Source organism: Colius striatus, chromosome 14 (genome assembly GCF_028858725.1).
Source record: "Colius striatus isolate bColStr4 chromosome 14, bColStr4.1.hap1, whole genome shotgun sequence".
In the NCBI taxonomy this organism is placed as follows: domain Eukaryota; kingdom Metazoa; phylum Chordata; class Aves; order Coliiformes; family Coliidae; genus Colius; species Colius striatus.
Genome location: NC_084772.1, coordinates 21,452,392 through 21,477,862, shown reverse-complemented (window position 1 = coordinate 21,477,862; position 25,471 = coordinate 21,452,392). Strand labels below are relative to the sequence as shown.

The 25,471-nt window shown below is 57.0% G+C and overlaps 1 protein-coding gene across 4 annotated transcripts in view; it reads left to right on the top strand.

Moving 5' to 3' along the window:
- ANKRD11 (ankyrin repeat domain containing 11) overlaps positions 1-25,471 on the top strand; it is a 144,599-nt gene extending 119,128 nt beyond the window's left edge. For all 4 annotated transcript variants that reach the window (XM_062007811.1, XM_062007812.1, XM_062007814.1 and 1 more), the window contains exons 5-13: positions 10,869-11,039; positions 11,940-12,143; positions 13,844-13,986; positions 14,430-14,577; positions 15,115-21,842; positions 22,851-22,949; positions 23,052-23,195; positions 23,997-24,089; positions 24,785-25,471. In XM_062007811.1, the coding sequence (XP_061863795.1) occupies positions 10,869-11,039; positions 11,940-12,143; positions 13,844-13,986; positions 14,430-14,577; positions 15,115-21,842; positions 22,851-22,949; positions 23,052-23,195; positions 23,997-24,089; positions 24,785-24,970 (7,916 nt within the window). In that variant the 3' untranslated portion in view covers positions 24,971-25,471. The remainder of the gene's footprint in view (positions 1-10,868; positions 11,040-11,939; positions 12,144-13,843; positions 13,987-14,429; positions 14,578-15,114; positions 21,843-22,850; positions 22,950-23,051; positions 23,196-23,996; positions 24,090-24,784) is intronic.

The window sequence follows — 25,471 nt, the reverse complement described above, 5'->3', positions numbered from 1 at the left end:
TTGTAGGTGCAACACAAGTTGCCCACGTCATACAGAGGAGGAGGGATGCCTCAGAGCCCATGCACATGCCATCAGTGGCACTCAGCTAACGTGTGTGTGTGTGGCTACCCAAGGGGCTGCAGTGCAACCCCCCACAGCCCCTGCTGCCTCGGCAGAAACTGCCCCCATCCCCACAGCAGGAGAAGCTGCCTTTTCTTCTTCTGATCCTAAACTTTGATTCCAGCTCTTGTTAGAAGTGGGATTGCGACATCGACGTGCCCATGCCAGTGCAACTTGACCTTAGATGGTTTCTGTAAGACAGCCGTGTGCCCTGGGCTGCTGCACACAGGCTGTGGTAGGTGTCTGAGGGTAGTTTTGCTGGGGTATTCCACAGCCACCTGGAATTTAGCTGTGAGGGTGTGGGAGCTGGTAGAGCTCTCTTTTGCCAGTAGCAGGATATTTTCCCTTCCCCCCTCCTTCAGTGTTTACACAATAGCGTGAGTCCTCGTCCTCATTTGTTGCAGTGACTCACTTTCCTCAGTACACTGGATCTGTTTTCCCAAATAGCTCTGGCTCAGCCTTGATGTGTGTGCAGTGTATAACTCAGCCTTGATATGTGTGCACTGTGTAACCCAGCCTTGATGTGTATGCACTGTGGATGGTGCAGGAAAGCACACAGGATGGGTTTGCCATGCTGCTGAGGGGCAGCAGAGCCCATCCTGGCTGGGTGCTGGGCAGCAGCTGGGTGCTGCAGCGTGGTTGCCTGTGGGCCCCTTCCTGTGCTGGGGCTGTGGGCTGCTGGTGTGACAGCCTCTGTGGTGTGACAGCCTCTGTGGTGTGACAGCCTCTGAGTTACTGCTCCTTTTCCCTGCATGGTGCAGGTGCCACCATCCCCGTGCCGGCAGGTTGCAAACATTGACCTGCAGCTGGTGAGTGCTCCCAGCACTGACCCAGAGCTCCTGGCTGGCTTTTCCACTTTTAGGGGGGCTGGGTGCCTCGTTGCCTCTCTGAGTGCAGAAGATCTGTCTCTGAGGATTAATTTGGGAGAGGTGAGGATTTACGTTGCCTTTGCAGGGTTGCTGCTGGCTTTTTGTGCCTCCAGCCCCTCGACTTCCAGTGCTGCTCCTTGGGCTTGTGAATCTCAAGGGCTGGTTTTGTGTGGCAAATCAGTACATGTAAGGGAGAGAAGCTGAGTCTTGTCCAGATCATGTCCAGGTGCGTGTTTGGGGGCAGAGGTCTGCCCCTCTCCTTTGCTTGTGCTGCAGCAGGGCAGCTCCCCTGCCCTCCCTTTAACCCTGCTCTCCAGCTCACTCCTTGAGTTGGCTTGGGAGCCTGCTCTGCTTGCAGAGTGCTGATGTGTTCAGGAAGCGATTTCCTTCTTGATCTGTTGTTCTTTGCAGCACCCGCCCGCAGCTCAAAGCGTGTTCAGTGCGCCTGGCCCTGGCCCCACACGGGCCTTGTGCTGCTGCAGGGACGGGCTCAGCCTGGGCTCCGGGGCGGCTTCTAAAGCCTCTGCTTTGGGCACAGTAGGTGCAGTGCTAAACCTTTCCAAATTACCTCCTGCAAAAGGGTTTCTAGAGCAACAATTGTGGCTCTGGGGTTCCTCAGAGTTAAGTAAACAAACTGTCTTTAGGGATAGAAAAGAACCTGGCATGAAGCTGTGAGGCTGCAGGCTGGGGACGTTCCAGACCCAGCGCTGTGGGAGCAGCAGCTCTGCCCAACACTTCTCCTTCCTTCTCCTTCCACTCGCGCGGCGTCTCCCCGTTGCCCAGAGCCTACGTGCCGCCAGGCAGCCGCGGGACGAGCGCAGGCAGCTTCCTTCCCCGCAGCCGGCGAGCGTGGGGAACAGCAGGGAGCGGGTCTGTGAGGCAGCGGCACGGGAGCATCTCGCAGAGGCAGCGAGGAGAAGGGGCCAAGGGGCCGGTCCCGCTGGGCAGCCACCCGCGGGGAGGTGTGGGGAGCGCCGGGCACGGCTGAGTCACGGCTGACTCAACGGCAGCGGCACCGGGCCCGGCGCTCCCCGCCTCGGCAGCGCTTCGCACCAGAGGCCGTTCCGGAGCTGTGCCTCGTGTGCCGCGGCGGGTGCGCAGGGCCCACGGTGTCCCCGCGTGCCGCAGGCGCTCTCCGCAGCTGCATGTCAGGCTCTCGCTCCAGTCCCTCGGCCCGAGGCGGGGCTGTGGCTCCCAGGCATCGAGTCGTCATGGGAGAGGGTTGGGGCTTAGTACAGATCTCCAAGCCCTGTGAGGCCCTGTGGCCTCTGAGAGCTCTCCCTGGGAGCAGGAAAGGCCCAAGGAAAGCTGGCTCAAACCTGCGGGTCTGCAGCAGGGCTGGGTGCCCCGTCACCTCCCTGGGTGCAGAAGATCTGTTTCCTCTGAGGATTCACTCATGAGAAGTGAGGAATTGCTTTGCCTTTGCAGGGTAGCTGCAGGCTTTTTGTGCCTCAGCTTTTGAGCCCCTTGAGTTCCACTGCTGCTCCTGGGGCTTGTGCAGAGTCTCAAGGGCTGGTTTTGTGTGTGGTTGGTAAGAGAGAAGCTCAGTTTTGTCCAGATCATGTCCAAACCCTGCCATTGCTAAATAATACTCAGGCTTAAATAAATCTACTCTGAAAAGCAGAGGCATGGGAGCCTGAGGGGTGGCCTCATTCGTGCTTCAAATCCATACAGGGTGGGTGTCAGGAGGATGGAGACAGGCTGTTCTCAGTGATGGCCAGTGATAGGACAAGGGGCAATGGGTGCAAGGTTCCAAAGAAGCACAAGGAGAAACCTCTTCAGTGTGAGGGACTCCAGCAGCCTCAGGGGCTTTAACAACCTAAACAACTGTGTGATTCTATGATTTAGGGTATCCAGCAGCTTCCTCACCCTGAGGTCATTTCCCAAGCAGACAGCAGGTTGCTGAGGTTTCATGTTGCAGCCCCCATGATTTCTCTGGACCTCACAATGCATTTGTTTAACAAGCAGCCAAACCCCTGGAGCAGCCACAGCTGAGAGTGCTGTGGGTGCCCCAACCCCTCTGCAGAGCACCTGAGCCCTCGCCCCAAGGCTCCACCTGGGCACAGGAGGGTTTTGCTTTTTGGAGCAGAACAGAGAACCCCAGGCAACCTTCTGAGCTGATCCTTGTGCCCCAGAGCACTGTCTGGGAGCCCAGGGGCTCGAGGGCAGCTGAGGAGTTGCTGCCAGTGGCCCAGGTTTAGTGTGAGTACAGTCAGCAGGAGCTGCCCTCAGAGCTTAAAACTGCTGCTGCTTCAGAGCCTCCTTCACACTAATCCCACAAGTATGTTAGGTGACGCTAATTCCTGGGTCAGAAAACACTCATGGATCAGGTGACGTTCACCACAGTCCCCTCCTGGAGCTGGCCCTCGGGTTGCCTAATGCCTGCGAGGGTTTGGAGCGACACTGCATGGGAACAGGCTCCTTGGTCACAAGTTGTGAGGCTGGCAAAGGAACCCGTGAGAAGCAAATTGCTGGCTTAGTCAGAGCTGCATCTGGGGCCGGAGCTGTTATTTGTGTGTGTGTTCCGTGGCTGGCTGCGCTCTGCTGCCTGCAGCTGGGGGACTCGGGGGCTCTGCTGCAGTGGCTCTTTCTTTGCTGCTATAATTTCAGTCCTTTTACTAAAATAGTCGAGAAACTGTTCTCACCTAGCAACCAGGCAGAGAGTGAATGTGGGAGCTTCTCCCTTTCTAGCTGGGCTCCATAATGCCGGTACAGTGCGGAGGGACTGGCAAACACCAGCCTTCAGATCACCCTTAGAAACTCCCCGTGTGCATCAGCCATCTGGGAAGTGCTGTGAGGAAAAGCAGGTCGTTTTATGATGGGAGCTGCCATAAATCTCCCTCCTTCCCCCCCTGCATCACCTCCTTAACATGCAGCGTGAGAGGTTGCAGTGTGCTGGGTCTCTGTGAACCAAAAAATCTATCAATGATGGCTTTTTGCTTAATACAACAGCTTTTATCAGCGCTGTCTGCAGAGCGTCCTGCCCCCATCTCCCGGGAGGGAGGGCTGGCTCAGTGGCTGTGCAGAGCCTTCCTCCCCGTCCCCCCTCCTCCAGCTCTTTCTGGTTTGTGGGAAATGGAAGGTTTGCTCCTGAAAATTGGTCTCTTTCAGAGTTCTTTGCATTGAACGTGGAGATGGTTGTTGCTGATGGAAGCCTCTGGCTTCCTTCCTCACAGCACTCCGGTAGCCAGTGGCCACCCTGGTGAGAAGATGCATTCACACATCTCTGCACAAGTGTGTTGTCTGTCCTGTAAGTGGAGGGAAGATGCCTGTGTTGGGATCACAGGCTGTCACACTGCACTGAGCCTCTCTAGCTGAATGATGCTTTTAAAAGTATTGCAGCTCCTGGGGTCAGGGCCTGTGGCTCCTCTGTCCCCAGGGAGCCAGGGTCAGGGGTGAGGACAGCGGGCTCAGCTCTGTGCACAGTGACCTGAAGTGGTTATAAATGGGCTTCTTCCTCCCACCAGCACCTCCCCTGTGCCCCTGCCTGTCGAAGCCCACGTCTTCACCATCCTTTCCACTTATCTGTGCAGGATGAGGCTCTGGCCCCTCTCCATCCTTTGTGTTCAGAAACAGCTCAGCACCACACAGGAGCGGCTCAGGGCTCCCTCCTCATGGCTCTGCCAAAGCAGACCCTGCTACAGCATTTCCTCTCCCTTTCCTCCTGGGTTTCCTTTTTCAGCACCTGCTTTCCTTTGGCTGCTTAGCCAGATGATCTCCCATCTCTGCCCCCCAGTCCGTGTGCACTGCTGGCTCTGCAGCGCCAGTGAATCCTGGTGCTCCTCCTCCCTGCAGCGCCCCACAGGTGCAGCTCTGCTTTGTGGTGGTCTCCACGCAGTGATGCCAGAGCCCTGCCTGCCCTCCTCTCTGCACTCGTTGCAGCTTTGCCTTCTGGCTTCCATCCTGCTGCCCCACTGCCCTCTCTTGTTTATCAGCCCGTGACCTTGCGCTGCTTTGCGTTCGGCGCCGCTGCCGCACTCAGCCCGCTGCCCCTCCCGCGCCGCCGCCTCCACACCTTCCCTCCCACGCTGTGCTCTGCCCTCACATCCTGGGGTGCCCACGAAGCAAACCTTGCAACCCATCCTCGCTGTCCTTCAGCAGGCCCGCAGCCCCGGCTGCCCTGCGAGCACGTGTCGGCAGCCGCGCAGGTCGAACCTGCTTTTCCCCTGCTTGGAGCTGACACGCTCCGAAACGTTTTATGCCCTCCAACTTGTGCAGCGCAAATGAGTCACTCCTGGGCGTGCTAGGCTGTGGCTGGGGAAAGCAGAGGCTTGTGCAGTCTCTCGGGGGTGCAATGCAGTCTCTGCTGCTGTCTGTGCCGCTCTAATTTATTCTTATTGATCTTTTGTTTGTGTGCTTGCTCTGCAAATACACCTCTGAGAAGCCGGACTCGGGGGCCAGCCAGCAGCCGCGTGCTCTGCGCAGAGCCGAGGTCTCCAGCACGAGCTGCTTATTTGGAAATGGTATTTTTCCTCCGGGCAGCACCGTGTGAGCGTGTGTGGTCATGTCAGAGCGGCTGAAACACATGCTTTCTGCGTTACAGGGTACGACCTGCTCGTGGGGAGCTGTGTGCTGGTGTGGAGCTGTGTGCTGGTGAGGAGCTGTGTGCTGGTGAGGAGCTGTGTGCTGGTGAGATGTGTGCTGGTGTGGAGCTGTGTGCTGGTGAGATGTGTGCTGGTGTGGAGCTGTGTGCTGGTGAGATGTGTGCTGGTGTGGAGCTGTGTGCTGGTGAGGAGCTGTATGCTGGTGAGGAGCTGTGTGCTGGTGAGGAGCTGTGTGCTGGTGAGGAGCTGTGTGCTGGTGGGGAGCTGTGTGCTGGTGAGATGTGTGCTGGTGTGGAGCTGTGTGCTGGTGAGGAGCTGTGTGCTGGTGGGGAGCTGTGTGCTGGTGGGGAGCTGTGTGCTGGTGAGATGTGTGCTGGTGTGGAGCTGTGTGCTGGTGAGGAGCTGTGTGCTGGTGAGGAGCTGTGTGCTGGTGAGGAGCTGTATGCTGGTGAGGAGCTGTGTGCTGGTGAGGAGCTGTGTGCTGGTGGGGAGCTGTGTGCTGGTGAGATGTGTGCTGGTGTGGAGCTGTGTGCTGGTGAGATGTGTGCTGGTGTGGAGCTGTGTGCTGGTGAGGAGCTGTGTGCTGGTGAGGAGCTGTGTGCTGGTGGGGAGCTGTGTGCTGGTGAGATGTGTGCTGGTGTGGAGCTGTGTGCTGGTGAGGAGCTGTGTGCTGGTGGGGAGCTGTGTGCTGGTGAGATGTGTGCTGGTGTGGAGCTGTGTGCTCATGAGGAGCTGTGTGCTGGTGGGGAGCTGTGTGCTGGTGGGGAGCTGTGCTCCGCGCTGCCGTGTGTGATCACCCCGGGACCTCCACGGATTTGTGCTCCCCATTGCTGCAGCATGAACACCACATGACCCCAAGTCTAATCTGGGCACGATTAGCCTAATGCTCGACCCCCTTTGTACTGGGAAGCTGCCCCTTCCTGCGAGCCTCTGGGGCTCAGCACAGTCACAGGAGCAGCAGTGTCCCGGCTCTGCTCAGGTCCCGCTTTCCCCTTTAAGCTCGCGCACGCAGTTCCCGCTGGCGTCAGCGTGAGGGAAGAGCCAAGCAGGATCCCCAAATTAAACCACGGCAGCACCGGCTGAAGCTTTTGCTCTGGAGGTTTGCAGAAGGTTGAAGCTCATTTTAAAGCAAACGAGCTGCTTTAAAAATAGCTGAGTGGAGGTGTGGCCGGTGCCAGGCGGGTGCTCGGCGCTGCTGGGTCGCTGTGCCCAGCCTTCCCGCTGCCATCAGCCTCCAGCCACCATCTCTGGTGAGGTAGCAGGGGAGCCCTTGCCCTCACGCCCCCTTGTCTCTGGCGGGCGTGCAGCCTCGCTAAAGGGGTTATAGTGCAACATAACCTTTCCTCCTGTTTGCTGAGGTACTTGCCCACTGCGAGTGTTGCTCCTCGTTTGCTGGGGTTGCTGTGAGGTGTGAGAGCAGAGCAGTTCATTAGAGGAGGAGCAGCCAGAGCGAGCCAGTGGCGCTCGATGCTGTCGAGCAGAGATTGCCAAGCAGGTGCCCCCTTTAAACCTGCTGAAAACCAGATTCTCAGTGAAGTGTTTTGGATTGAACTACAACACAGGTGCAGCTCCATTAGCCTGGGAGCAGCCAGGGCTGGGGAAGCCAGCCCAGAGCCTTCCCCACGCTCGGGTGGCTGCTAGCCCCAGGGCACGCGTGGCCGGGAGGAGCTCCCGCTCCATCCTCCAGCTCCCAGTTCAGACCCATGGCCAGGCCCCACTGCTGCAGCCCCTCGTGCCACGGGGAGCCCTGGCTGCCGTGCACAGCCCAGCCCTGCCCTGCTCCTTATGCAACCGGCGCAGGAAGCGCAGCCGGCGACCTACTTCCCCCCGAACGCTCACAGCAGCCAGATTAACCCCTGCGCTGCGGCAGCCGAGGCTCTGACTGCAGAGGGGGTGCTGCTGCGTTTCTCTGCTGCCTTCCACCGGGGAGGCCTCAGGGCAGCACCAGAGGGAGAAATCCCTTGGCTGCGGGGCAGGGAAGTGAAGAGCAGGGCTGGGTGTGCTCCGGGCCCGGGCAGCCTCCGCCGGCCCTCAGCTGCCTCACCACAGCGGGCGAGAGCACACCAGGCACTTTCCCATTTATTTTTATCTTGTTGATCACATGCTTTTTAATGTTAAATGTTCTGTGGAGGAGGAAATTTCTGCAATTGCAGAATTAATAGGAGTTTAGGGGGTTTCTGTTGGACTCGGTAATCAATTTGTGCAAATCACGGGCTCCCGCTGACAACCTGCAGCAGGGTGATATTAATGACAGTGTTCCCGTGCTGACTGTGGCTCCATGCACATGGAGCAGCCCTCTGCCACCTACAGCCCTCCTGCATGGCTCAGGCCTCACAGACACTGCCCGAGGTGTGAGATCCCCTGAGCACCTTCCTGCACCTTCGTGCTCTGGGAGCTGCCTGTTGGGCTGAGGCGTGGGGGGAAGCTGGGTCTGGCTGGTGGCATTTGACAAACCTGCTTCCAATAGCAGCTCCAGAGCCTGAGGAAGAGCAGGAAGGTGCTGCCTGTGCAGATCAGGTGTCCCTGTGCTGGGGGGCTGGTGGGACGTGCTGCTCAGTGCTGTGGCTCCTGGAGCTGCCCCCACTGAGCTGGTTTCTTGCCTAAGCACATTGAGTTAGTTTTATTTTAAGCCGTGAAAAAACCTACCCGCTTTCTGTGATCTGATTTCATCTTTAGCTCTGTTACAGCTGCCAGGGTGACCGAAATGTGGCTTTGGAGGATTCTCCTTCAATGTGCAAATGTATTTCCAGGGCTTGTGTTTGAAGAGGGGTGGCCCATGCTGTCTGGCTGGAGAGGTTCCCGGGTATGGAGTTGTTATTTTTTCAGTGTAGGGTATCCCAGGTGCCAGGGGCTGATGGAAATCATCTGCTCTGGGTGAGGCCTTTGCAGCAGGAGAGCAGCAGAGGATGGTGCCTTTGTCTGTGGTGTGGGGAAAAGGTTTTTGGAGCTGCCTGAGCCGAGGGAGGCTGGGAGATGCAGGCAGCATGAATCGGGCTGGAGCAGCAGAGACATCCCTCACCCGCTGCTGCCCTCGTCTGCCAGAGACTTTCACTTCACTGGCAGTTTGGTGAATGAAGGAGGAAGCCTGTGCTGCAGCACAGAGTCTGATGGCTGAGCTAAACCCGTCCACCCTGCTGGGGACCAGGCAGATGCTGCAGGGTTACATGATGGGATTTCCCCTCCCTGGCTGCTGGCAGTTGGAGCCCTGTTTCTTGGAGACTGTGACCAGACATTTACTTGTTTGCACACCTCCTTGTCTCATCCCTCTAATGCTTTCTGGGATTCTCAGAATATCCCCTGCAAAATAAAAGGCATCTTTAGGGTCAGACATTGGAGCAGAAGAGAGCCCCTGCCTGTGCCCTTGCCCATGCCACCTCGCTGTGAGACCTGCCGTGCTGTACGGCAGCGTGGTCGGCCCGTGGAAGGGCTCCAGGTTCCTCTTTGAGGGAGCAGGTACCTGCTGTGAGGAATAAGCCCTCGGTTCCTCTGCAGCCTCTGGCAGCGTCCTGGTGAGGATGGCTCAGCGCCAGCAGGACCCAGGGGCTGGTGGCTGTGCAAGTCAAAACCACTTTTCATTGGGAAGCGTCTACTGTGTGCTCCAAAGCCTGGGGTGGGATTCTCTCTGTGGCAAAGCAAACACAAGCAGTTTGGGAATGGAGCTGCTGGTTGTGTGGAGGCTTTGAACAGCTCATCTGTGCAGAGTCTTTGCCTGATGTCAGGGATGCAGCGAGGGCTTTCCCTGCTCCTGTTCCTCCAGCAGCATCGAGCGGCCTTGGTTCAGACTGGTGCTGGAGTGTGTGGTGTGAGGCCGGGGCCCTGCTCACCTCTGTGTGATAACTCCCACAGCTCTGGCTGCTGAGGGCGTCACTGGCTCTCCCTCAGCATGCAGCAGGAGCCTGCAGTTACCCTGGAGAGAAACAAACTGTCAGTGCTTAGAAACAGGCGTGAGCAAAGTTGGATTCTCCTCTCGCACGCACTGTCTCTTCCTTCGACTTCCCTGTGGGTTTAGGACAGTTGCCTGGTAGGAGGGATGCAGCCTGGCTGCTGGCACGGAGCTGCCATGCTGCTCTGCAGATAGAGTCACAGAATCATTTCGGTTGGAAAAGACCTTTAAGTCCAAGCCCTCCCCTCACATAGCCAAGCCCAGCACTAACCCATGGCCCTCAGCACCTCAGTCGTGCCTCTGACGTGGATACTGTCTCTGTTGCTTCACTGGCTCCATGAAAGGAAACTTAGCTTTTGTTTCCTGAATTGGCATCTTGAGACTTTGTTCTGTGAGTGTGTCCCTGCACTGGGGCCGTGGCTGTGTGGCATCAGCCAGCAAGCGAAGCAGAAGGGCAGGGGAAGGGCTGCTGACTCTGCTCGCGTGGGAAAGGCATCGGTGCTTGCATAAAGAAAGCTGGCAAACGGCTCCAGAGAGGCTGCTGGAGCCAGGCTTCTCCAGGGCTGAGGCGTGCAGGGAGGGAGGCAGCCAGTTGCACAATGCTCAACGGGGTCCAGTTCTCACCAGCTCGCAGCAGGCTGCTGTGTGGGTGCTGGGAGCAAGGCTGGAGGTGCAGGGAGAGGCTGGGCTTTTGTCTCCTTCTTGAGGACACGACACGCCAGCAGCAAATACCAGCTTCAGAGGCGGTTGTGCTCGCTCAGCCCCTCAGCAGGAGCTGCCTTTGAGGCTGGGTGATTTAGGACACTTGAGTGTCAAGCTGGGATTTGGGGGATGACAAACTGGACACGAGGATTTCTTCCTCCCCTTCTGCCTGTTTGGGGTTTTTTGGGAGGGGTGCAGGAGTAGATGTGGTCAAGCAGCCACTGGCCCCAGTGCAGGTGTGTGCTCTGCAGAGGGCTGGAAGCAGCCACGGGGCCAGGCCAGTGCTCCCTGGGGCAATGAGTCCTTGCTGTCACGGTGGTGAGGGTGTGAGATGGCAACGTTTCTGAGCTGTCAGCCTGTATCTCATTAGCACTCTTTGTTGATTCTTTAGATGCCTCCAGTTCAATCCATGCTGTGGTGTGGTGTGAGGCTGCAAACACTCTTCTAAGCACCATGGCATGAAATGGAGGCTCCTAGGAGCAAGATGGCAGAAGGCACAGTACTGGCAGTGGCCCCATGAAGGACCCACTCCCTCCCTCTGGTGTTTGATGGTGGGGGAGAACTGGTAGAGACCTGTGCTGGGAGAGGCTGTCAGAGGAGCCGGTGGGCAGCAGGAGCAGCCTGGGCAGCTGCCCCAGGTAGAGGCTGCTCATCCTTCACCACGGGCTTCTCACGCTGTGAAAGAGCTGTTAGCACCTTGCTCAGACACAGTCAGGGGTTTCAGCTCCAGCAGCATTCCCAGCTCACGCTGCTGTGTCTCTTCCACCACAGAAAAGCAGGGTCCCGAGCGGAAGAGGATTAAAAAGGAGCCCGCCACCAGGAAGCCCGGTTTGCTCTTCGGGATGGGCCTGTCGGGGATCCGCGCCGGCTACCCGCTGTCCGAGCGCCAGCAGGTCGCTCTCCTCATGCAGATGACAGCAGAAGAGTCTGCAAACAGCCCAGGTGAGAGCCAGGGAGGGCTCAGGGGTGTGGGCAGGGGGCTGTGGGACACGGGGGCAGCGTAGCGGACGCGTGCTCCCGCGGGGTTCTGCAGGGGCCTCCGGGCAGTGGCTGCTTCCAGGGTTCATGGGCGCCTGTGGTTGCACATCCTTCTCCAGGAGATGCCCAGGGGCCAAATCCAGGCCAGGCTCACTCAGGAGCATTGTGAGTGCAGTTAAAATACCATCTTCTGTGAGGTTTTTAACATTTCTTCTTGTGGAGAGGGCTGAGACGTGTAACCACTGCAGCTGTAACTTGAGATGTGGAGCAGCTGGAACGTGTTTACCACGGATTTTGTGTTTCAGTAACGTTGCTGTGTTGCATACACGACCCCCCAGGGTTCGGAGGCGCTGTGCTATCTGCACACACACCTCTGCATCCTGCACACACGCTGCAGCTCTCAGCCACGCACTCGGCTGTTGTTCACACGAATCCAGCTGCTCGTGTTGCTGTTCACTTAGGGGAAAAAAATTAAAGGCAGAAAAGCTGTGTAGTGTTCAGAGCAATCAGATGTTCTCCCAGGAGCTGTGCAGCCTGAGATTGTCAAGCCTCATGTGTGCTTGATTAAAGGCCACTTCCCTTAGGAAACGGGGTTTTAGGGTAAGAAGCAGTATTGTGTGTTCCTGAGTCACAGAGTCGCCTGCAGTCTTTGCAAGGACTGCAGTTCTGGCTTTGGCAGCCTGCAGTTCGTATCTGTGTTGTACACACAGGCTTTCCTCTGTCTTCCCAGCGCTGGCTTTGCCTTTCAGTGCCTTCTGGTTCGGGTTTCAGGGAGAGGCGAGATGAAACGTGTTACACGAGCTCCCTCTAAGGGCTTGGGGCCTCCTTGGAATTGCTGTTGGTGACTCTCTTTCCTCCCTACAGTTGACACAACACCAAAGCATCCCTCTCAGTCTACAGTTTGTCAGAAGGGAACTCCTAACTCTGCCTCCAAAACCAAAGATAAAGTAAATAAGAGAAACGAGCGAGGAGAGACTCGGCTGCATCGAGCTGCCATCCGAGGAGATGCCCGGCGCATCAAGGAGCTCATCATCGAGGGTGCAGACGTCAATGTGAAAGACTTTGCAGGTACCCAGCCCTCTGGGGCAGCCCGGGGGCACCAACTTCTTCCCACCTGCCCTCACGTTCCACCTCTGGGAGTGGCTCCCACCAGAGAAAGCAGTTTCTTTGTACCATGCGTTTGCTCCTTGCAAAAAGAGGATGAACCAAGAAGAATGGTTTTGTCCACTGGGGAGAGAAAAAGTCTTGCTGTACTTGAAAAAAGATGTGTCAAAATAATAAACCCCTGAGAAACACCAGTTCCCTGGCTGGAGTTTGGGAACTGAATTCCCAGGCTGTCCTGTCTGCTCGTGTGCAGAGAGGAGACGCTGGGCTGGCCTTGCTCCCTGGGAATCCAGGGCTGCTGTGGCTCCACTGAAACTCTGACCCTCTGGTCCGTTTTCTTCTGCCCTTCCTCACAGGTGCCATCTTGGAAGCCTGGAGGGGGATTTGCAAAGGGAAGTGGACTGGTTTGGCTCTATTTTTTTAATGTACTTGAAATGTAAGAAATGACGTGCACAAAAGTCCTGAGGAGCGTGGGTTTGTGAAGTCATCGCTCCAGAGACGAGAGGCTGATGCCCATAGCGTGCTGGGGTTTGGGTTTAGGTGCTGAACCTAGGGGGTAAGGTCAGGCTCCCAGCTGGAAACACCAGCTGTCCTCAGCCTCAGCTGAGGAGCAGCTCCTCCTCATGCTCCTGCTCAGCCAAGCTCCTGCTTCTCGTGGCGGGGCTGGGGAGAGGAGCCTGGGATGGGATGAGCCCCGAGTGCTGTGGTGGGGCGATAACAGAGCCAGGGCTGCAGGAGGGTGAGGCAGCCTTCCTCCACCCAGCACGGCCCAGAGCTTCGCTTGGCTCTCGGCTCTTCTCTTCACACGATTTGGGGGCTATAAATAGAGACACATGTTCCTCTGCCTGTGAGATCAAATCAGTGCCAGACTGAGGTATCAGTTGTGATTAATTCTGGCCGCAGGTGCCCCTTTGGAAGGCTCCAAGTGAAGGTAACGGGATGAGCTCCCACGGCGCTATCAGCAAAGTGCTCCAGGAGCCACACACGTTGGCTGGGAAGCTTCAAAACAGCTCCTGCTTAACAATAGTCTGTTTGAACACGATAAACTATTTCATTCTGTGTTCTTCAGAGGGTTTGTTTGAGAACTAGAGCCACTGTTACTGTGGAGACCTGCTGTTTGGTTTGTCCCCGAGCCGGGGGCCTGTTTAGCAGCAGCATGGCTGGCTTACTTAGGAGAGCACACAGAAGATGTTTGTGAGGTCTGTGTGTGGGATGTTTCAGAGCCATATCTGCAGTTCAGAGCTCAGTCCTGGTCTGGGCAGCAGCGTTTCCCTTACAGAGCAGTTGGAAGGGGAAAGGATTTGACCTGTCTCTTACACAGCATCAGTAATTCTCTTCATTTCCTACATAAAAAACTCTGCCATTCCATTTCCTGGGGCTGTGTCCGTTCTGGCAGAGAGACTGCCTGCAGCACGTTACTGAGCAGAGGGAAAAGCAGCATTGATGTAGCTGCTGCCTGGTCAGAGTAGGAAGGCAGAGCTGCAGGGTTCCTTCTGCTCTGCCATGGGGAGCTGGGCAAACGAGACCATCTCCTCGGCCATGGGAGCCACAAAGCCCCTTCACACACCAACACCCCCATGCCCTGGGGACAGCAGCTGGTGCTCCCTGCCCCCAGCTGCTGGGTGGCGGCAGTGTGGGAGCTCTGGACGTGTGTTTGCCCGCAGGCTGGACGGCGCTGCACGAGGCATGCAACCGGGGTTACTACGACGTGGCAAAGCAGCTGCTGGCTGCGGGCGCCGAGGTCAACACGAAGGGCTTGGACGACGACACCCCCCTGCACGACGCAGCCAACAACGGCCACTTCAAGGTTGGTCTTTGCTGCATTTCCTGGCTGAGTTTTTAAATGACTTGTGGGGTTGTTTTTCTCCTTGTGCTCCAGGCAGCCAGCTGTGCAAAGACACAGGTTCTGGTTGATTCATTGTCATTTGCTGCCGGTAGTGAATTTCCCTGCCCCAGCGTTTTCCTTGGCATTCCCCCGTGCAGAGGGGTAGTTCATTCTTCAGCTGCTTCAGAGGGAGGGAGTGTGGATTCCTGCCTCCTTCTTCCCTCTTCTCTCCTGCCCAAGTTGGTCTGTGTTGCTGGGTTTTTGACTCCCTTCTCACCGGTGACTGTTGGTACCGTAAGGCGTGTGCCAAGGACAGGCTGCGCTCCAGCCTCAGGACATCTCCCTCCTAGTCAGAGGTCAAAGCTGTACAAGAAGCCTGGAATGAAACACCCCGAGCGCCTTCACGTCTCGATTTCTGCTTTCAGGTGGTGAAGTTGTTGTTACATTATGGAGGGAATCCTCATCAAAGCAACAGGAAGGGCGAGACGCCTCTGAAAGTAGCTAATTCTCCCACCATGGTGAATCTGCTCCTGGGGAAGACCACGTACCCCTCCAGCGAAGAGAGCTCAACAGGTGAGACTCACCTTTGTGTGAACGTGGGAGTGGTGGTTGTGGCCTGCAGCTGTCTATTAACGCAGAGGCCTTAAGAGCACAGTGGAGTTAGACTCTCGTCAGACTATCTGCATGCTGCTGCCACGCTCAGGAGTCCATCTGTAGCCATAACCCAACTTCAAACATAACTACCAGCCTTTACCCCTGGGGGCTGTTTGCCCTGGAAGCCCACATTGAGATCACTTGCAGGTTTGAGGTGCTGCTGGCCAGAGCTCCAGGGGCTTGTGAGGAGCGGTGGCCTTGGCTGGGTGCACTCTGGGTTCTTCTCTCGCCAACGCCCAGGATGTTGTTTTGGGGAAGGCCCTGAGCAAGTTTGGATAGCTGTTCCTTTCTAAAGGACCTCCCAACCTGGTCTTTTGAGCTTTCAGCACTTGGCAGAGGCTGAGTGAGGCGAGCAGGCAGCACAGCCCCTTGCAGGGGTTCCCTCTGCAGCAGACTGACGGTGTTCCTCCCCCTGAAGCCCCTCACAGCCCTTAACACACCCTTCTCTCTCTGCAGAGACCTCAGAAGAGGAGGACGCCCCTTCCTTCGCTCCCTCCAGCTCCGTTGATGGCAATAACACGGACTCAGAGTTTGAGAAGGGTTTGAAACACAAGCCCAAGGCCCAGGAGCCCCCCAAAACCATCACCCCAGTGAAGGACGAGTATGAATTTGATGAGGACGACGAGCAGGACCGGGTCCCGCCAGTCGACGACAAACATTTGCTGAAAAAGGATTACAGAAAAGAGACTAAAGCAAACAGTTTCATTTCCATACCCAAAATGGAAGTGAAAACTTATACTAAAAATAACACAATTACACCAAAGAAAGCTGCCCACCGCATCCTGTCGGACAGCTCGGACGAGGAGGAGACCGGCGTTGCTGTGGGCACGGGGGAGAAGCTGCGCCTGTCCAGCCACTCCATCCTGCCCAGCAGCAAGATCCGGGAGCCCGCCAGCACCAAGCCCCAGAAAGAGAAAAGCAAAGTAAAAAAGAAGCGGAAGAAGGAGGCGAAAAGCAAAGAGGTTCGGTTTGGCAAAAAAAATGACAAGTTTTGTTCCTCTGAATCAGAGAGTGAAAACGTGGAGAGTGAGGAGGATGATAGAGACTCTCTTCAGAGCTCTAGCTGTGTAAAGGACTCCAGGCTAGTGCTAAAGGAATCCTCCTTGTTTAACTCTCTGTCTGCCTCATCGACCTCTTCTCACGGGAGTTTAGCGTCCCAGAAACATAACCCCAGTCTCACAGAACAGCACTCCAAGCACTGGAGGACGGACAATTGGAAAACCATCTCCTCTCCGGCTTGGTCGGACGTCAGTTCCTTATCGGACTCCACCAGGACGAGGCTGACGAGCGAGTCAGACTATTCGTCCGAGGACTCGAGCTTAGAGTCGCTAAAGCCAGTCAGGAAGAAACCAGAGCACAAAAAGAAAAACACCTCACACAACGCTGTTTCTGAGAAAAAGAATTCATTCCATAGCAACGTGGATGGAGCGATTCCAAAGCTGGACAAGGAGGGGAAGGTCGTGAAAAAGCATAAAACGAAACACAAACATAAAAACAAGGAGAAGGGGCAGTGTCCCGTCAGCCAAGACATCAAAGTAATCAAAACGTTTCCCTTTGAGTTTGAGGACTCTAAACAAAAGCCTGAGAAAGGCTTGATAGTAGAGACAGAAAATCCAGTCGAAAACAAGTTGAAGGTGTTAAAGCACGAGCGAGAACACGGTAAGAAGGAGGAAAAGCTCCCCAAAGGCAAAGGGGAGGAGAAGGAGTGGTTGTTTAAAGATGAGACTGGGAAATCCTCGAAAGAGGAGAAATCTTTGAGAAAGGTCAAAGATGGCAGTAAAGACATGAGCAAATCCTTCAGAGAAGGATTGAGCAAATCAGAAAAAGAGAAACCCGCCAAGGAGAAGTCTCCCAAAGAGGAGAAGCCGAGAATACACAAGGAGGAGAGGAAGAAGAAGTCAAAGGACAAGCAGTCAAAGTCCGAGAAGAAGAACGAGCTGAAGGAGGAGAAGATCTCCAAACTGGAGAAGGAGAAATCCTTCAAGGAGGAGAAAGAGAAATGCAAAAAGGAAAAACTGTACCGGGACGAGTCTGGGTTTGATGAGTTCAATAACAAAACCCAGTTCCCCGAAAGCGAGGACACAAAGTTCAGCCTCTCGGATGATCAGCAAGAGAGGTGGTTTTCAGACCTGTCTTCTGACTCGTCCTTCGATTTCAAAGGTGAAGATAGCTGGGATTCTCCAGTGACTGACTTCAGGGAGATGAAGAACGACACCGTGGCCAAACTGATCATAGAACCCGTGAAAGAGGAAGTTAAAGACAAGAAAAAGGAAAATAAAGCGAAGGAGAAGAAGGAATACAACGAGAAACGGACCGAAAAGGACACTTTCTTAAAGAAGAAAGAGAGGGACTACGTGGAGAAAAGCTCCGAGAAGAAAAAGGACCAAACGGACAGGCACAAAGTGACTCCTGGTTATTTGCCTGAAAAGGATAAGAAAAGGAAGGACTCTGCAGAGAGCGTCAAGGAGAGGAAAGAAAAAGATACGGGCGAGAGCAACAAAGACAGAAAGGATTCCTCTGAGGGCTCCAAAGAGCGAAAAGATGCCAAGACGAAGCAGGAGGAGCCCTACCGAGACGACTTCAAAGAGTACGGCTGCGAAACGTTCTTCAAGGATAAGCCTGAGCCCGAGTTCAGTGGCAAAAGCCTGGAGAGCTGGGAGAGGCACCACTCCGGGAAGGAGAAGGAGAAGAAGGATGCTTCCGACAAAGAAAAAAAGGAAAAGGTGAAGCCGGAAAAGTACAAGGAAAAATCCAAAGAGGGTGACAAGGAGAAGAGCGAAAAGGCTGCTCCTGAGAAAATGCTGAAGGACAAAGATCTGGACAAGAGCTTCAAAGAGAAGAAGGAAGCTAAAGAGAAGTACAAAGAGCCGCACGGCAAAGACAAAGAGAGGAAGAGTTCCTTCGACCAGGTGAAAGAGAAGAAAGAGAAAAGCTTCTCCGTGGATCGAGAGGACTTCTCCGAGAAGAAGGAGGAGAAGAAGGGGAAGGAGAAGAGCTGGTACAGCATCGCTGACATCTTCACGGACGAGAGCGAGGACGAGAGGGACGACTACAGCCTGGCCGGGTTCAAAGTGGGCGACTCGGCGGGGAGCGAGATGCACCGTCTGGACAGTCTGCAGGAGAAGGACGACGGCGCGGCCGCTGAGAAGGAGCCGTACCCCGACAAGCACCGCAAGTACTCCTCCGACCGGCAGCACTCGGGGGAGAAGCAGAAGGAGAAGGATTCCAAGGAGAAGAAGAAGGACAAGGGAACATCGGACGGCGGGAAGGAGAAGAAGGACAAGAGCTCCTTTGAAAAACACAAAGAGAAGAAGGATAAAGACTCCAGCGAGAAGTACAAGGACAGGAAGGACAGGACGTCCATAGATTCCACTCAAGAGAAGAAAAACAAGCAAAAGCTCCCGGAAAAGGTCGAAAAGAAACACGCCAGTGACGACAAGGTGAAAAGCAAACATAAGGAGAAGCCAGATAAAGAGCATTCCAAAGAGAAGAAGTCGTCGAAAGGAGGGGAGTCGGAGAAGAGCCTGCTGGAGAAGTTGGAGGAGGAGGCTCTGAACGACTACAGAGACGACTCCAATGACAAAATCAGCGAGATCTCTTCCGACAGCTTCACAGACCGAGGGCAAGAGCCGGGACTCACCAGCCTCTTCGAGTCTTCTAACCTCTCCCTTGCCGACGCCGCCGAAGAGAAGTTTAAGGACTCTCTCCCTTTACCCTGCCTGCAGGACAAACTCAAGGAGAAGGAGAGACACAGACATTCCTCATCTTCGTCCAAGAAGAGTCACGAGAAGGAAAAAGCCAAGAAGGAGAAGACAGAGAAAAAGGACAAAACAGAAGAATTCAAAGACTCCAGCGGCAGAAAGGATTCCACTCACTATGAAAAGGATTTCTCCGTGGATGGGGAGGCTTTCGGCGCGTCCTTCGTGAAGGCAGAGCCTGACGAGGAGCCGGAGAAGAACATCGATTACTTGTTTTCTGAGAAGAAGGATAAAAACGACTCTGAAAGAGAACTGTCAAAGAAGGCAGAGAAGGAGAAGAGCTACAGCTCCAGCGCCGTCAACACAGCTAAAGAGAAGAAGAAGCGCGATAAACACAAGGAGAAGTGGAAGGAGGAAAAGGAAAAGCACAGAGACAAACACGCAGACGGTTTCTTCAAACATCACAAAGACGAGCCAAAGTCAATGCTTAAAGACAAGGACAGTCCTCAGGTCACCGCCTTTAAGGACAAATCAAAGGAGGACAACCTCAAGTTCGGCGAGAGCAAGCTGAAGGAGAAGCTCAAGGAGAACCAGGAGAAAGAGAAATCGGAGTCGATAAAAATAAGCAACGGGAATGAGAAAATCACCCTTTCCAAAGACAGCGGCAAGAAGGACGCCAGGCCGAGGGAGAAGCTGCTGGGAGATGGGGACTTGATGATGACCAGCTTCGAGAGGATGCTGAGCCAGAAGGACCTGGAGATCGAGGAGCGCCACAAAAGGCACAAAGAGAGAATGAAGCAGATGGAGAAAATGAGGCACCGGTCCGGAGATCCCAAGTTAAAGGACAAGCTTAAAAGCTCGGAGGACGTGCGCAAGAGGAGTCTGGATCTGGCGGCGAAGAAGCCGTTGGTGCTGGATACTCAGCTCAAGGACAAGAAGCTGAAAGAGCTGGGCCCGCTGACTCCCATCCTGTCGCCGGAGAACAAGGCCCAGCCTGCTGTCGGCACGGACTCCAAGGACTGGATAACGGGTCCCCAGCTGAAGGAGATCCTGCCGGCCTCCCCCAGGCCGGACCAGAACCGGCCCACAGGGGTCCCGACGCCGGCCTCCGTCGTCTCTTGCCCCAGCTACGAGGAGGTGATGCAGACGCCCAGGACTCCCTCGTGCAGCAACGAAGACTACACGGACCTGATGTTCGAGTGCGCGGACTCGCAGCACTCGCTGCCCATCTCCACCATGTCCATGAACGCCTGCTCCCCCTCCTTCTTCGACAGATACGCCAACGTCTCCGGCGGGCTCCCCGAGAACCCGAGCCAGACCCCCACTCGGACCATCCCCTCCACCAACCTCTACCGTTCCATCTCGGTGGATATCAGAAGGGCACCCGAAGAGGAATTCAGCGTCGGAGAGAAGTTTTTCAGGCAGCAAAGCGTCCCGGCCACGTCAAATTACGACTCCCCCGTGCAGCATTTAATGGAGGAGAAGGTTCCCATTCCTTCTGTTCCCACGGAGAAGTTCCAGTGCTTATCCCCTGGGTATTACTCGCCCGATTACGGGGTCTCGTCGCCCAAGGTGGAAGCTTTGCACTGCGCTCCAGGGGCCGTCAGCGGGGTCACGCAGTCGCCCGAAAGTGTCTTTTCTGGTTTACAAGCCAAATCCTCCCCGTCGCACAGAGACGAGTTGCTGGCTCCTTCGGTGGAAAGTGCTCTTCCCCCCGACCTTGGCATGCCCCTGGACACCACGGAAGAGCAGCAAGCCACCGCCTCCATCATGCCGCCGGAACCCACCTACTTAGCGCCCATTGAGGAAAACCATTTCGGTTCGGGCATGCCAGAGCAAGCCAGCGTGGACTGGGATAACCCTCCTCCCAGGAACCCCGAGGCCGCTGTGCCTGCCAGCCTGATGGGTAACCCAGCAGAGCACGCTGTCAGCTGGGCCGTGGGCTCAGAGCTTCTGATGAAGTCTCCCCAGAGGTTTTCCGAGTCCCCCAAACCTCCGCTCTGTTCCCTAGAGCCCATTCACCCTACACCAGTAGCCTTCATTCCCACAGATACTTCCTACCCCGTCTCTCCCATATCTTACCCTCTGACGGTGTCCGAACCGGGGCTGGACGAGGTCAAGGAGGATGCTGAGGAAGCGGTTCCAGGAGAAATGGCCAGTGCCGAAGAGCAGACTCCATACATGTCCCCTACTAGGTTAGACACCTTCTTCACTAACTGCAAACCTCTCCCAGAAGAAGCCCCTGAGATACCTCCAGAGCCCCCTTGTATGCCAGCAGAACCTCAGGCAGAAGTCGTCAGCGCCACAGAAAGCAGCTACTTGGAGAACAACGGCGCTGCGCCCGCGAGCACGGACGAGGCCGTGACGTGGCCCGATCCCTTCACCAACACGGAAGATGACCTGGACCTCGGCCCCTTCTCGCTGCCGGAGCTGCCGCTCCAACCCAAGGACGTGGCAGAGGCCGAGGTGACGGAGGCGGAGGCTCCGGAGGAAAGCGCGGCGGCGGCGGCTTCGGAGCCGAGCGCCGGGGTCCTGAAGGCGAGCGCAGCTGCCGTGGCAGCGGCAGAGGCGGAGGAGCCGCCGGGCAGCCAGGCAGCCGCTGCCCTGCCCGCGGAGACCGAGCCGCAGGCCGAGGAGCAGAAACCAGAAGCGGCCGCTCAAGAGGCCGCCTCGGAAGCGCCGAACGTGGCGGAGGAGAAGGGAGCGGAGGACGCGGAGGCGCAGCTTGTCCAGCAGGCCCCGTCCGAGCCCGCTCAGCCTGAGAGCAGAGAGGTGGAGGCCGTGCACGAAGAGCCGCCTGCTGCCGCGGCGGCCGAGAGCGGCCCCCAGAGCTGCCCACAGCCCGCGGCCGCCGAGGGCGGCGCTTCGCCAGACGGTGCCGCGGCGCGTGCCGGGACCCAGCCCGCGGCCTCCCAGGCCGACGCGCCCCCGGCCAACGCTCAGGCAGAAATCGTCGAACCGGTACAAAAGCCAGTAGCAGAAGCTCCCAAACCGCCCAAAATAGAAGAGATTCCTCAGCGGATTACCAGGAACCGGGCTCAGATGCTGGCCAACCAAAACAAGCAGAACGCTGCCGCCTCTGAGAAGGAGTTTCCCGCGGCGCCGGCGCCCGCCACGCGTGCCAAGGGCCGCATCACTGAGGAGGACGATTCCCAGGCTCAGCACCCGCGCAAGCGCCGCTTCCAGCGCTCCAACCAGCAGCTGCAGCAGCAGATCAACACGTCCACCCAGCAGACGAGGGAGATGATACAGCAAACCCTGGCAGCTATCGTAGACGCCATAAAACTGGACGACATCGAACCTTACCACAGCGACAGGTCCAACCCCTACTTTGAGTACCTCCAGATCAGGAAAAAGATCGAAGAGAAGCGGAAAATCCTCTGCTACATCACCCCCCAGGCTCCGCAGTGCTACGCCGAATACGTCACCTACACGGGCTCCTACCTGCTGGATGGCAAGCCTCTGAGCAAGCTCCATATCCCAGTGGTGAGTCACCTTCTGTCCCCTCCCTCGCTGCTCCAGGGGCGGCCAGGCTGTCCCCTGCACGCCTCACGGTGGTGGTGATGCCCCAGCCCTGGCTTTAGCCACCTTGGAGGACGTGCTTGTGACAGCAGAGTCCGGGTAAGTGGGGGGCTGCCTGATGGGTGCACCCTCAGGGACACTCGGGTTTTCCAGAGGAGACCTTGGGCTGTGCTCAGGAACCTGAGATTTGTTTAGGCTTTAGAGCAAGTCTGTGTGAATCCGCTGGGTTTAGAGACTCTCGGGCAAAACTGCTTTCACAAGCAGAATAGTGATTGGATAAAGAACCTGGAAGACTGGAGGAAAAAGATGGCTCTTAGCTCCTGCCTTCGTCTTCCTGAGCTCTGCTGTCTGGCCGACAGCCCTGGCTCCTGGGCAGCGGGGCCTGTGTTTCACTGCTGTGCTGCACAAATGGACTCGCCAATGCAAATGCATCAATGAACTTAATGCTGCAGGCAGGAAATCCAGGATCCAGCCCAGAGGCGGCAGGTCGATGTACCTGGCCATGTCAGGCTTGGTTCCCTGCTGCAGGCAGGGTGAGGGACTGACTGTGTCTCTGCTCACATCTGCTCCTGCCCTCCCAGGCCGAGCAGGAGCTACCTGCCTCTCTGCTCTGCAGCTCGGGCTCTGCCCCCCAGAACAGCACAGGGCAGGGCAGGCTGCAGGCACCTTCCTGAGGCTGCTGTTTCTGCAGCAGTGTTGCCAGAGGCCCCTTTACAAACGGCCCTTGCAGCCTGCGGGGCAATTTCAGCTCAGACTGAGCTCGACTCAGCACTGGGTGCCTCTTTCCTTCTTGTCCCACCCCTTGCTGTGCTCTGAGCACTGGCAGGACCTTGTCCCATGCCTGCTGGGGAAATGCCAAGGGGCATTTTGGCTACTGGCGGTACCCTGGGCAGGGCTGTGTGTGGTGGGGGTGAGGGGAGCAGGCAGCCCCAGGGCTGTGCTGGCTCTGACCCCGCTGCCGTGCACCCGCAGATCGCGCCGCCGCCGTCGCTCGCGGAGCCTCTGAAGGAGCTCTTCAAGCAGCAGGAAGCCGTCCGGGGGAAGCTGCGGCTCCAGCACAGCATCGAGCGGGTAAGGGAGCCCCCAGGGCAGCCCCTGCCGGGGCAGAGGGCCCCAGCCTGCTCCGTGGGGACATGGGCTGCCACGCTCACCGCTTCCTTTGCTCTTCCTCAGGAGAAGCTGATCGTCTCCTGCGAGCAGGAGATCCTGAGAGTTCACTGTCGGGCAGCAAGGACTATTGCCAACCAGGCTGTGCCCTTCAGTGCCTGCACCATGCTGCTGGACTCCGAGGTCTATAACATGCCTCTAGAAAATCAGGTCAGTGTCCATCTGGGTGGTGAAGAGATAGCTCAGGTGCTGTGCGAGACCCTGGGCCGGGGAGTTGTGCTGTTGTGGAGGGAGGGAAGGAGGTACCAGCGCTCCCCCTGCTCAGGGGCCTCTCGCCCACTGCAGCACACAGCTGCGGGACACACTGCAGGAGCCCTCCCCAGCACCTGCCCAGGTTGCCTGATCTGACTCTGGCTGGTGCTGTGGATTCTGGGATAACCCACGTGTGTGCTGGGGGAGGAAATGCATCCAGGAACGTGGGCAGGCAGGGAGCATTGGGTCTCTTAGGAGCAGAGGTGGCCCCGGTTTATTAGGGAGTCTCAGGACCCTCTGCCTTCCTTCTCCATCAGGCCCATCTGCACACTTGAAAGGTTTATTTTACTGCACTCTGGGGTGTCTTTTCCTGTTGAAGGAAGGGGAGAGAGCCATTGAATTGATTTGTGGCTGAATAGTGGCTTTGAAAGAGCCAGGCTGTCTCTGACAGCCCACAAGAAACAGCCGTTTCTTCCTTCCATTTCACCTCAGTCTATGCCAGAGAAGGGGGAACCGTGTCTGGTTTGAGCAGCCTGTGCAGTGCAGGAGGGCTCGTGCTCAGGGCCGGGGCTCATGACCGGCTGTTTGGATGCAGGAGCCCTGATGCTCTCCCCTGGCACTTCCCAGCCAAGGACGTGCACATCCCTGAGGCTGAAGCCCCTGGCAAAGGGCTGCTGGAGCAGCTGGCAGCAGTGAGCTCTCTCACATCGTGGGTGATGTGTTCCACTCTGTAATTCACTTTTGCTGTCTTTCGCTCAGGGAGATGAAAACAAATCGGTCAGGGACCGTTTCAACGCGCGACAGTTCATTTCCTGGCTGCAGGACGTGGATGACAAGTACGATCGGATGAAGGTGAGAGGTGGCACGTGGGCACTGCTGCTCTGTGTCCTGCTGGGGGGAGGTTCCTGAGAGGGGTCCCAGCCTGGAAGCTGCCTCTGTGGTTTCCAGAGCTGCCGGGAGCCACGTCCTGAGGTGGTCTGGGCACGGAGGCAGCTCGGGGTGCAGCACGGCAGAGCTGGGGGCTGCTGCCTCGGGTTCCAAATGTGGGATGGAAACACATTGGGGCTGCCTGGCTGGCTGGGACTCTGCTCCATGCCATATGGGCTGGAGTTCACCCAGGCAGTTCAGCCCTCGGGGCCCGCTCTTTGCCAGCAACACACTGCAGCAAGCTCCAAACCAGGGCAAGCTGCAAAGTAGTTGGAGGCCGTGCGGTGATCTGCAGAGTGCTCTGGGTGGCAAACGGGCATGGCAGGGAGCAGGGATGATGGCACCTTCAGCTGGTGGCACAGAGGGAGCAGGACCCTGTTCTTGAGCAGCCCAGGGCTGCTGGCAGGGGCTGAGTGCTTTTGAGCCTCAGAAAGCCGCCCACCAGACCTTCTGGGTTTGACCCCACTCCCTCTGGGACCGGGCTGCTGTGGGGATGCACGTGGCACCCTTTGCCCTGCCCATCACAACGGCTGCCGGTGCCTGGGTCCTGCCAGCGGGGCCCTTCCTGCCCCCTCCACGCTCCCCCCTCACCTCCGCCCGCTTTTCTCTCCCCGCTGCAGACGTGCCTGCTCATGCGACAGCAGCACGAAGCCGCCGCCTTGAACGCGGTGCAAAGGATGGAGTGGCAGCTGAAGGTGCAGGAGCTGGACCCCGCGGGGCACAAATCCCTCTGCGTGAACGAGGTGCCCTCGTTCTATGTGCCAATGGTCGACGTGAACGATGACTTTGTGCTCTTGCCGGCATGACAGTTCCAAACCAGGAGACATCACTGAAAACTGGCAAGGACGGGAGCCCTCCGAGGTCGGGCGGTCGAGCTCACATTCACCCTTACCGCTTGCTGATGAATCCCTGGTCAGAGGAGGAGGAAGCAGCTATCGGCAGAGAAACAAAACAATAAGAAAAATAAATACTTGCACTTTCTTCACGAGGCGTCCCTGGCTCCCGGCCCGACCGCAGCTCCCGGCCAGCGCGGCCGCCGCGCTTCCCCTGCCCAGGCGGGGAGGCAGCCAGCACCCGCCGGCCCAGAGACTGGCACAGGCGTGGAGGGAGGAGGCCAAGGACACCGAGTTGTGCGTGTTGCAGAAGCTGCTGAGCGGGGCCAGCAACCCACGTGATTCATGTACTTGTGAACACACCGTGATTTCCAGCTCTGTTTCCCACCGGTCGCGGATCTCCCCCGCCCCCACCCCCGGGGAGAAGCTGCAGTAGGAAAGCGTGGCGGGGTGGGCAGGGGAGGGCGGGAGGGG